We start from the raw sequence: 13,028 nt of genomic DNA on the forward strand, positions 1-13,028 counted from the left end.
TAACCAGATCACAGTTTGAAAGCCTAGTAGTATGACCTATGTTGGGTGTACTTTCGGTGTTGGCTCATGCCACAATCATGCACATTTTGTATGTAAAAATATGCACAATGACAACTGCAAGACTCACTAATATTAACGTTTAAAGACTTTTGAGTGATTACAGTACCTCAAATTAAGGAACATTTTAACAGAACCACATTGTGATTAGAAAGAGTGTGGAATGTTATTAATCTTCAAAAAGAGTGATTGTTATGCATGATGATGCTCATTATGGACTGAATCAAATGCACTACTGAAGCATAATCCCCAATAATAAATTACTAAAGGATTGTACTGAGTGTGAACTGTGATGATTTTGTGTAAGTTGCATGTGAATTGTGTTGCTATGATTAAATATTTAATTTTGCCTCCAGACTATTGATAGGTAATTGTGGGTGGTGCTCTGGTTCTGTGCTCTAATAAGTTTTCATAGTTGATAAACTGGTCACCATTGTTAATAATTAAATGTCCCAAGGAATAAATGTTTATATTAATGCAGTCTGAATGGTGATGTGTACCGTTTTGAATACATTCCATCCCACACCAATCTGGGCTTTCAGCTTCAATATGGCCAAGAGCGGTGCTACTAGTGAGAAATAACAAGACTCAGGTCAGTATTGCTACAATGTCACTGAAGTATCATGCTAAGAAGACAACAATATTCAGCAGTACACAACAACAACTCCAGAATTTCACTTCAAAAATGTTTCGTTAATTTAGTGGCCATGGCATTTGTATTCAGAATATCCCTTACAAAATGTGTGTTGGAACACTCAGTCAAAGGGTCACTGTTATACTGAACAATACTAACCAATGGGTTCAAGATTTCAAAACAGTTTTCTGACCTGTATTTAATGAGTTGAAATTAATTAATCTTGGTTATATCAGCATTGTATTTGTGATATACAGGTAAAAAATATCAATTGAAACCCTTGTAGTTTTGAAAATATTAACAATTCTGTATGTAATTTAACTGCCTATGAAATCTGCAACAGCTTAAAGTGGATACAAAGGTTTTTATTTACAAGAACGAAAGCTGCTTAATCAATGAACTGGCTTATGTTGGGAAGAAAGTTGCACAGGTATGTTTTCCTGAATAAGCACTGCTCTTACACATAAACACATTTTTACAAAAATCATGTAGTAATGATTTTAGTGAAAATAATTACACAATATGAAAATTTCTATGCTCAGTTGACTTGGAAATGACTCATCACCTAAAATTTGTGATAATGTCTGACATAAAACCAAACCACAAACTGTGCACATCATGCTGGAAAGATGTTTGCAAAATGAAAAATTCCACAGTTATTAATTTCATCTCGACCAGACAAAGCTGATGAGACCAATATTTCCGAAAATCTGACTACAAGCTTATCACCATTAAAATTTCAATAAATAGGTTCAAGAGAGGCTTTACAAAGTGAAACAATAATTTTAAAAAGTGCCACTTTTGGTGGACTTCATTGTACTGAACTAAGCAACCATGTGCAAAATAAATAAATAAAATTTGTAAATATTTACATTACAACATTAAAAGTTGATCAAAGAAATTAAGAAAACATAAACAGGCATCAAGAAAATAATTCACATTCTGACCTTAATTCATCAGAGCTGGTCCATCAAAAAAAATCTATGAAGAATTTTGTGTTTCAGGAAAGAAAAGCAGCAAGTATGTTAAAAATGAATGGAAAAAAGGAATATTAGCTATTAGCATATGCAACAAAGCAACTGTAGGGGGAAAAAACCACTTTCCAGAAGACATAATGCAGGTTACAGGACTTTTTGAAGTTCAAGATGGTTCAAATGGCTCTGAGCACTATGGGACTTAACATCTGAGGTCATCAGTCCCCTAGAACTTAGAACTACTTAAACCTAACTAACCTAAGGGCATCACACACATCCATGCCCAAGGCAGGATTAGAACCTGTGACCGTAGCAGTCACGCGGTTCCAGACTGAAGCGCCTAGAACCGCATGGCCACCACGGTTGGCGAAGATCAAGAATTTACACTCCTGGAAATTGAAATAAGAACACCGTGAATTCATTGTCCCAGGAAGGGGAAACTTTATTGACACATTCCTGGGGTCAGATACATCACATGATCACACTGACAGAACCACAGGCACATAGACACAGGCAACAGAGCATGCACAATGTCGGCACTAGTACAGTGTATATCCACCTTTCGCAGCAATGCAGGCTGCTATTCTCCCATGGAGACAATCGTAGAGATGCTGGATGTAGTCCTGTGGAACGGCTTGCCATGCCATTTCCACCTGGCGCCTCAGTTGGACCAGCGTTCGTGCTGGACGTGCAGACCGCGTGAGACAACGCTTCATCCAGTCCCAAACATGCTCAATGGGGGACAGATCCGGAGATCTTGCTGGCCAGGGTAGTTGACTTACACCTTCCAGAGCACGTTGGGTGGCACGGGATACATGCGGACATGCATTGTCCTGTTGGAACAGCAAGTTCCCTTGCCGGTCTAGGAATGGTAGAACGATGGGTTCGATGATGGTTTGGATGTACCGTGCACTATTCAGTGTCCCCTCGACGATCACCAGTGGTGTACGGCCAGTGTAGGAGATCGCTCCCCACACCATGATGCCGGGTGTTGGCCCTGTGTGCCTCGGTCGTATGCAGTCCTGATTGTGGCGCTCACCTGCACGGCGCCAAACACGCATACGACCATCATTGGCACCAAGGCAGAAGCGACTCATCGCTGAAGACGACACGTCTCCATTCATCCCTCCATTCATGCCTGTCGCGACACCACTGGAGGCGGGCTGCACGATGTTGGGGCGTGAGCGGAAGACGGCCTAACGGTGTGCGGGACCGTAGCCCAGCTTCATGGAGACAGTCTTCACTCCTTCCAAACTGGCTATATAAGCACAGACCAGATGTGGTTCTAATTCAAAGAAATACTATTAATGGCAATTGAGAGATATATCCCAAATAAATTAATAAGAGATGGTACTGATTGGCGAAAGTACAAGAAACAGGTCAGAACACTGCTGTAGAAGGGGAAAAAAAGCATGCCAAATTTAAAAGGGTGCAAAATCCCTAAGATTGGCAATGTTTTACAGAGCTTGAAGTTTTTCATGATCTTCAGTGAGTAATGCTTTTAATAGTTTCCACAATGAAACTCCATCTTAAAATCTGGAAGAAAACTCAGAGAGATCCCGATCATATGTAAAGTACACTAGTGCATGGTGCCATCAATACCTTGACTGCAGGATAGCAATGGTACTGTTATTAATGGCAGAGTCACTAAAGCAGAGTTACTAAACACAGTTCTCTGAAATTCCTTTACCAAAGAAGGCAAAGTAAATATTTTAGAATTTGAACCAAGAACAACTGCCAACATGAGTAACTTAGATGTAGATATCCTCTGTGTAGCAAAGCAGCTTAAATCATTTAATAAAGGCAAGGCCTCCAGACCAGACTTCTTACCACATAGGTTACTATATCAGAGTATCCTGATACTATAACTCTATACTTAGTAATTAAATACAACAACTCACTACTTGAAAGATCCTTACCTAAAGATTTGAAAGTTGCACAGGTCACACCAATACTCAGGAAAGGAAGTATGAGTAATCTGCTGAATTAAAGACCCATATCACCAATGCTGATTTAAAGTAGGATTTTGAAACATACTCTGTGTTTGAATATTATGAATAACCTCAAATAAAGCGGATTACTAACAAACAGCTGACACAAATTCAGAAAATATTGTTCTTGTGAAACACAACTAGCTCTTTATTCTCATGGAATAATGAGTGCTATTGACAGGGAATATCAAATTGATTCCAAATTTTTAGATTTCCAGAAGGCTTCACACTGCTGCTCACAAGCAACTGAATCTTGAGGGCAGCTGATCTTCAGCAACCACATTCAGGTTTTAATGAAGGATAAAAACAGCCAATTGGTTGCACAAATTTTATTCCATTGACCTCATTTTGATATCAACTAAGGGTATGTCATAAGAATAATTTACAGTTACCTATAACATTTTCATAATCCACATACGAGAACAACAACCACATTAAAAACCTTAAGTAGCACTAGAAGTACTAAAAACAGAAAAAGTATTACTGACACAGATTCATATTGCATGGAAACATATTAAAAACATATGAGCTCAAGTGCTCAAGTCAAATAAATAAAAGTTATTTTGTGAAACCAACACTAAAACCGCAAGTATAGCATGGCATTAGGACTGACATACCAAAAGGTGCATCAGCTGATAAGGTCTCTACATGGAAACAGAGCAGTGCATGCCACCTATGGAGCATGAATAGTGTAGAGCAGCACAAATGAAGGAAACAATATAATAAATGAAAATAATTACAACAAGAGACCAAGCTTAATAACAGAAGTATAAAGATAGGTAATAAATGAAAGATAAAGGAAAATGCTTTAAAATGAAGTAGCAGTTGTACACGCCACCTGTCCTGTGCAGACAGCATTAAAGTGCTTACAATGAACAGAACTAACATAGTAGGAATAAACAGGCATGGAAAAATAAAAACAATTAAAAGGGGAGGTAAATGATGTTTGAGAATTGTTTGTAAAGATCTACAGCCAAAGAATGACAGTATGTCAAATAGTTCTGAATAACAGTTTAAAGCCAAAAACAAATTTTTATGTTGCAAATGTAGCTACTGATTAGACCATCATTAACAGACATATGTTTAAAACTTTCCAGTTCCTCAAGAATAGCAAGCCTACAACATTAATTTTCTTTACGGAGGTAGTAACTTCATCGACTTACTTTGCTTTGTGGCCTGTAAGGCCTGTAATTAATAGAAAATGCAACATCCATATATTCTTTTCTAGCAGATGATGAATTCTGTAGGAAATAGCCTGTAAGTATGGTAATGAGAATTTTTTTTTTGCTGTTATTATTAGCAATGTTGCCTAAACAAGTGACTCTGTTGTTAGTTTTTGCTTTGAAAATATTATCAACTAAGGAAGGTTCACAACCATTATTAGCTACTATAGTTTTTATTACACTCATTTCAGATTCAAGTTTTTCTGGTAACGAATGTGTTGAAATAAAAACAGATGAAAGGAAAAAGGGATTGGGGATGTGCAGATCTGGGAGGGTAAAATCTGATTTGTACTAATTCTTTTCAAAAAATAGCAAAAGAGATCTTATCATTAATTATACCTTGAGTAAGATCTAAATAATGAAGTTGATGACTCATTTTCTAATTCACAAGTGAAGTTAATTTTTTTCACTATGTTCATTAAAAATTTTAAATAAACAATCAATTCCTCTATTGTCTATTAGGTATACTGTAAATGGTCAGAATATCATCTACACAACATAAATATCATTGAATACCTAAATCTGCAGCTGAATAATTTCGGGAAAAACTTTTCCTCCAGTGAATTAATGAGCATGTCTGCTAGAATGTCTGTCACTGCAAGGCTGTCAGGTTGTCAGTACATTTTCCCAGTGAATTCAAAGTAGTGTACTTCATTACTATTTCGAGCAAATGAATGAGATCAGTAATTTTTTCCTCAGTAATTCCTTTTCTAAACACTGACACTGACACTGATGATTGATTGAACTGAGACATTGGTATATAAGTTGGTAATATCAAAAGAAAATAATTTTGTATCTTCACTTCATTCTAAGTCCTTAATTTTAGTTACTTGATTATGACTGTTAGTGATCCAGTAATTATTTTGAAAAAAAAAAAAAAAAAATTGACTTTTTTAAATTTGTTGTAAAGAAATTTTGCAAAATCATGGTACATGCTGTTCATTCTGTTCATGATTGGACAGAACAGATTATTTTATTTTGTGCACTTTGAACTGTTATAGCAATTTTGGGCTCTCTGGATTCATATTAATAAGCTGTTTCTTTTTTTTATGGTATGGTTTGAGCAAGTTCCTGGTGTCACCAATGTTGTTGTTGTTGTTGTTGTTGTTGTGGTCTTCAATCCTGAGACTGGTTTGATGCAGCTCTCCATGCTAATCTATCCTGTGCAAGATCCTTCATCTCTCAGTACCTACTGCAACCTACATCCTTCTGAATCTGCTTAGTGTATTCATCTCTTAGTCTCGCTCTATGATTTTTACCCTCCATGCTGCCCTCCAATGCTAAATTTGTGATCCCTTGATGCCTCACGACATGTCCTACCAAACTATCCCTTCTTCTAGTCAAGTTGCGCCACAAACTTCTCTTCTCCCCAATCCTGTTCAATACCTCCTCATTAGTTACGTGATCTACCCACCTAATCTTCAACATTCTTCTGTAGCACCACATTTTGAAAGCTTCAATTCTCTTCTTGTCCAAACTATTTATTGTCCATGTTTCACTTCCATACATGGCTACACTGCATACAAATACTTTCAGAAACGACTTCCTGACACTTAAATCTATACTCGATGTTAACAAATTTCTCTTCTTCAGAAACACTTTCCTTGCCATTGCCAGTCTACATTTTATATCCTCTCTACTTCGACCATCATCAGTTATTTTGCTCCCCAAATAGCAAAACTCCTTTACTACTTTAAGTGTCTCATTACCTGATCTAATTCCCTCAGCATCACCCGACTTAATTCGACTAAATTCCATTATCTTTGTTTTGCTTTTGTTGATGTTCATCTTATATCCTCCTTTCAAGACACTGTCCATTCCATTCAACTGCTCTTCCAGTCCTTTGCTGTCTCTGACAGAATTACAATGTCATCGGCGAACCTCAAAGTTTTAATTTCTTCGCCCTGGATTTTAATACCTACTCCAAATTTTTCTTTTGTTTCCTTTACTGCTTGCTCAATATACAGATTGAATAACATCGGGGGATAGTTTACAACCCTGCCTCACTCCCTTCCCAACCACTGCTTCCCTTTCATGCCCCTCGACTCTTGTTACTGCCATCTGGTTTCTGTACAAATTGTAAATAGCCTTTTACTCCCTGTATTTGACCCCTGCCACCTTCAGAATTTGAAAGAGAGTATTCCAGTCAACATTGTCAAAAGCTTTCTCTAAGTCTACAAATGCTAAAACGTAGGTTTGCCTTTCCTTAATCTTTCTTCTAAGATAAGTCGTAAGGTCAGTATTGCCTCACGTGTTCCAACATTTCTACGGAATCCAAACTGATCTTCATCGAGATCGGCTTCTACCAGTTTTTCCATTCGTCTGTAAATAATTCGTGTTAGTATTTAGCAGCTGTGACTTATTAAACTGATAGTTCGGTAATTTTCACATCTGTCAACACCTGCTTTCTTTGGGATTGGAATTATTATATTCTTCTTGAAGTCTGAGGATATTTTGCCTGTCTCATACATCTTGCTCACCAGATGGTAGAGTTTTGTCAGGACTGGCTCTCCCAAGGCCGTCAGTAGTTCTAATGGAATGTTGTCTCCTCCTGGGGCCTTATTTCGACTCAGGTCTTTCATTGCTCTGTCAAACTCTTCACGTAGTATCGTATCTCCCATTTCATCTTCATCTACATCCTCTTCCATTTCCATAATATTGTCCTCAAGTACATCGCCCTTGTATATATCCTCTATATACTCCTTCCACCTTTCTGCTTTCCCCTCTTTGCTTAGAACTGGGTTTCCATCTGAGCTCTTGATATTCATATAGGTGGCTCTCTTTTCTCCAAAGGTCTCTTTAATTTTCCTGTAGGCTGTATCTATCTTACCCCTACTGAGATAAGCCTCCACATCCTTCCATTTGTCCTCTAGCCATGCCTGCTTAGCCATTTTGCACTTCCTGTCGATCTCATTTTTGAGACGTTTGTATTCCTTTTTGCCTGCTTCATTTACTGCATTTTTATATTTTCTCCTTTCATCAATTAAATTCAATATTTCTTCTGTTACCCAAGGATTTCTACTAGCCCTCGTCTTTTTACCTACTTGATCCTCTGCTGCCTTCACTACTTCATCCCTCAGCTACCCATTCGTCTTCTACTGTATTTCTTTCCCCCATTCCTGTCAATTGTTCCCTTATGCTCTCCCTGAAACTCTGCACAACCTCTGGTTTAGTCAGTTTATCCAGGTCCCATCTCCTTGAATTCCCACCTTTTTGCAATTTCTTCAGTTTTAATCTACAGTTCATAACCAATAGATTGTGGTCAGAGTCCACATCTGCCCCTGGAAATGTCCTACAATTTAAAACCTGGTTCCTAAATCTCTGTATTACCATTATATAATCTATCTGATACCTTTTAGTATCTCCAGGATTCTTCCATGTATTCCATATATCACGAATAGCTGATCTAATTTCTTTATGCAAAGCAGGGGTAAGGTCTGCACCCAGTTCTGAAACATTGTTTTTCTCAAATAACTTTTTAAAGTCTTTGTTACATATCCTTGCTTACTGGCAACAATTATAGCATTACCCTTGCTTGATTTCGTTATGAGGGTTTCATTATTTTCCAGTTTAGCATTAAAGTTTTTAATTAATTCTGTGTCATTATTAAAAAAAATTGACTGCTAACTAAATCTTTATTGAAAATTTTATTGTATACATCACAGTCTACCCTTATTTCATGAGAATTTCCCATTTTAACGCCATCAGGACCAATCTTAAGATTTTTAATCATATTTTGAACCACATTTTGGTCTGACACATTTGGCATTACATCACTGTTTAACACTTCTTCTAAAAGGAATGTTCTTCCTGTGTAAAATCTATCTCAGAGTCTTCCAGAATGAGATTTTCACTCTGCAGTGGGATGTGTGTTGATATGAAACTTCCTGGCAGGTTAAAACTGTGTGCCGTACCAAGACTTGAACTTGGGAACTTTGCCTTTCATGGGCAAGTGGTCTACCAACTGAGCTACCCAAGCATCACTCACACCCCATCCTCACAGCTTTACATCTGCCAGTACCTCATCTCCTACCTTCCAAACTTCACAGAAGCTCTCCTGTGAACCTTGCAGAATTAGCACTCCTGGAAGAAAGGATACTGCAAAGACCTGACTTAACCACAGCCTAGGGGATGTTTCCAGAATGGAATTTTCACACTGCAGCAGAGTGAGCGCTGATATGAAGCTCCCTGGCATATTATAACTGTGTGCCAGACTGAGACTCAAACTCAGGACCTTTGCTTTTCACAGGCAAGTGCTTTACCAACTGAGCTACCCAAGCATGACTCATGCCCCGTCCTCGCAGCTTTACATCTGCCAGTACCTCGTCTCCTACCTTCCAAACTTCACAGAAGCTCTCCTGTGAACCCTGCAATCTTATTCAAAATCATATTAAAAATTTGTGATCTGACTTTTGAAATCTATTCGTAACAAACACTTCTTTCAGGGATAAAACACATTTAAGCTTAGCATATTTCTTTTCATGCCTACTGTAAATAACATTTTTATAATTATTTAATCTCTTGTTTTATAGATAACTTTAAATTATTCTGATGAAAATACTCTTAGTTAGTACTGAAACCAGGTCAATGCAATAAAATTTATACAACTGGTTGACTGTTTTTATCCTTCATTAAAATTCTAACCAAACTGTGTGCATACGGAGTGTAGTCTTAGTTGGGCTACTGGGTTTGTGATTTCCCATCAGATGATCAAAATCAATTGCAAAATGATTTAGATAAGATTCTGTATGATGCAAAAAATAGCAATTAACTCTAAATAATGAAAATTTTGAAGCCATCCACATGAGTACTAAAAGGACTGTGCTAAATTTTGATTACACAATGACACACACAAATTTAAAGGCTTTGAATTCAACTGATTCTTAGGGGTTACAAATACGAATAATTTAAAATGGATTAATCGCACAGATAATACTGTGGTGAAAACAAACCAAAGACTGAGATTTACTGACAGAAAAGAAAACTTAGAAAATGCAAGATGTTTACTAAAGAGACTGCCACACAAAGCTAGATTGTCATCTTCTGGAGTACTGCTGCATCTGTATCAGATAGGATTGATGGAGGACATCAAAAAACTTCAAAGAATGGCAGCTTATTTTGCATTATCATAAAATAGGGATATAATATGCAAATTGGGATGGCAATCTTTTTTTTTAGAAAAAAAAATGTTTCTACTTGCAGCAAAATTTCCTCATGAAATTTCTATCAATAGCTTTCTCCTCAAATATGAAAATATTTGGTTGTGCGCACCTATACAGGGCAAACTGATCTTCATAGTAAAATACAAGAAATCACAGCTCGCATGGAAAGATTTAAGAGTTTGTTTCTCCTGCATGCTGTCTGATAGTAAAACAGAAGAGGAATAGCTTGAAGGTGGTTTGATGAACTCTCTGCTAGACACTTAATTGTGAGTTGTAGAGTAATCAGGTAGGAGTAGATGTGCAACCACATGGATCAATGCAAGAATTAATATCATTGTTTTTCTTCCAAATCCAAGCCAAATTTCTGCATTTTATCTGAGATGGCACAAATACAAGAATAGGTGTTTCTGACAGACCTGAATGCATTATTTTCAGGTGTTAAGAATTATAAAATCAGAAGTGTCTATGTTGAGATACATGGTGTAATATACTGACAAAATTTGGTATGTTAAGGGGGCAACCAGACAGTGCAATAACAAATTTTTATATTTCCAGTGCCTGTTAACTATTAACATATTAAATTACAAGAAAAATGTCTCATGAAAAAATTTTTCACAAAACATTGTATCACAATGGAAAATTGCAGGATCCTACCTCTATCAGCTCAGGAGCAATGGATTGTTAAACTTGAGAAATTTTTCCAAGCATTAGTAGTTTTCAAGAAAGTGGCCCTTGTGAAAATAGCTCTACTACCTACAGTAAGCTACAGGCTCAGGCAAGACCGGCAGAGTTCACGCAGATCCCTTAGCTACATTATGTATAAATTTAATCAAAACTGGATATAGTTGCACTTGAAACCATAAGTTATCTGACATGGAATGATCATTATGAATTATAATAGGTGTGCATGACAGATGCATATGGATATTCTGCAGAACTTTCATTCTTGACATAAATAGGCAATGGATATCTAACCTTAATCATTACATTTTGAATTTTGTCTTGTTATCTAAGAATACACATTTTAATACACTTTCACGGTACATATTCACCATATTCAGTACCTGAAACAGCACACCATCAATTTTGTTTGATGATAATTCTTCCATACAACATACTGCATCATCAATGATGCAACCTGTTTAACAACATATTTTAGATACATATATCTATCTGCATGTATAAATATAGCAATCACCACAAAGATAGATTATAGTGCAAGATTTTAAGAGCTGTAAATATTTGACAAACCTTCATGGCAATAATCACTTCTTTTTCTCTATAATATGCTGCTGCAGCTCTGCCACTAAGGCCACCTCTGTACACAGGACCACCTTCAACATTTAGTCTCATGACTTGAATAAGTGGTGGAAAGTCAAACACACTGTCATCACTGCAATCACTGGCCTATAGGAAACAATAAGAAGACACATAAGGAAAAAACAATGATAATATTCAAAATTTTTCTCGTTTCTCTAAGAACTGCTCTTTAATATATTGCTATGTAGAATAACGAGCAATTTAACTATGCAGCTACCTAGTTGGGGTCACTTCTTTCATTCTGATGATGGTGCCAAGTCACAATAGAAATTTTATTGCTCAGTCAATAACAAATAAAGTAATTTGATTTACAGCACAAGACTTGCCAAAATTATATTATCTTATTAAAGTACTTTAGGTACTGAAGTATTTGTTGCAGCTTAATACAAAAATACTGAGTTATGGAATGTGATTTAGATGTATTTATGACAACCTGCTCCAGAGAGTTCTGCTTATCTGAGAACATGTTCTGGGAAGGTAAGTATAGCTTTTCCCATGTCACTCTGTGATACAGTAAAATTTTCTGTATTTTGTCCACATTTCTGAATGGTTTTGACTGCAAGGGCAAGTACTCATTCATTCCACTCTCTCCCAACATGCTTGTGTGATGTGACTTATGGATCAATTATTCTAAAGCAATAATAATTGTTTCTATAATAACTTTACCATCACTACATCATAATACTTGAGTAGTGATAACATTTGGTAAATTTTCAATATAGTGAAGTAAATATTTTTGTAGTTATTGCATTTTTCAGTGTTTTTAAGGGCAGCAGGAAAGAAAGGTAGAAAGGCCCAATTTGGCAGGAATGTGCAATTTAACATATAAAATGTTTTCATTAGGTTTATTATTATTTTTTTTAAGATTTACAATATTGAATGAGAAATTTTGGTAAAAACTATTTCTAAAACTACCTTCCTGCATTTTTTTCTGCAGAGGTTTATGAATTTTTTTAATTTTTAAAGTATATTTAACAAAAGTGAAATGTTACTGAAAATGTGACTTAAATGAGCTATATAGATGAAAAATGTTGCACATAACAAATTAGATGCATCACTGCAGTAAACAAATGACAAATTCTATAAACTTTCTAAAAAAAAATTGAAAGTAAAACAGAAACTGTCTTATTTTTTACAGCAGCTATTGTATTATTAATATGATGTACAATAACGAGCGTGTTTTATTTTCTTCTCATAAATTATTAATGTGCACAAATTATTAATTGTAAACAAAAGAAAAAGTGCTAAAATTAAGCACTGAGAAAATATTTCTGTACAGGAACTGCATTTTTCTTTTATAATTGTACTTTCCATTTCCTTGCTTTGAGCAACACAAACTCATTGATTATGTCACTGAGGTCAAATTCAGCAGCTGTCATATTCTATTGACAAGACAGCTGAATCTGACAGTCTGCTTCATCGGTACTCAACCTTAAGGAGTTTTTTTATCACCTTTAATATCCTGAAACTGTGTTACAAGATGCTGCAGTCACTAGAATTTTCATAAATATCCACAAAGCTATTTTAATGTAATTGGGACAGATAAAAAAATCTGCTTATCAAGTGGTGGCAGGAGAATACATTTATAAAAAGAGCTTTTGGAGGTAGTGGCTCTTTCTCATGGCAAAAGGGTTGAAGGGGAAGGAAGAGGAGTGAAGTAAAAGGAC

At 36.2% G+C, this 13,028-nt stretch overlaps 1 protein-coding gene across 4 annotated transcripts in view; it reads right to left on the reverse strand.

Annotated features, from left to right (window-relative positions):
• The window catches only part of LOC126092112 (uncharacterized), a 221,560-nt gene that overhangs the window by 132,282 nt on the left and 76,250 nt on the right, over positions 1-13,028 (reverse strand). For all 4 annotated transcript variants that reach the window (XM_049907550.1, XM_049907551.1, XM_049907548.1 and 1 more), the window contains exon 2: positions 11,293-11,448. In XM_049907550.1, coding sequence (XP_049763507.1) covers positions 11,293-11,448 — 156 coding nt within the window. The remainder of the gene's footprint in view (positions 1-11,292; positions 11,449-13,028) is intronic.

This window comes from Schistocerca cancellata, chromosome 7, assembly GCF_023864275.1.
Source record: "Schistocerca cancellata isolate TAMUIC-IGC-003103 chromosome 7, iqSchCanc2.1, whole genome shotgun sequence".
NCBI classification, from domain to species: domain Eukaryota; kingdom Metazoa; phylum Arthropoda; class Insecta; order Orthoptera; family Acrididae; genus Schistocerca; species Schistocerca cancellata.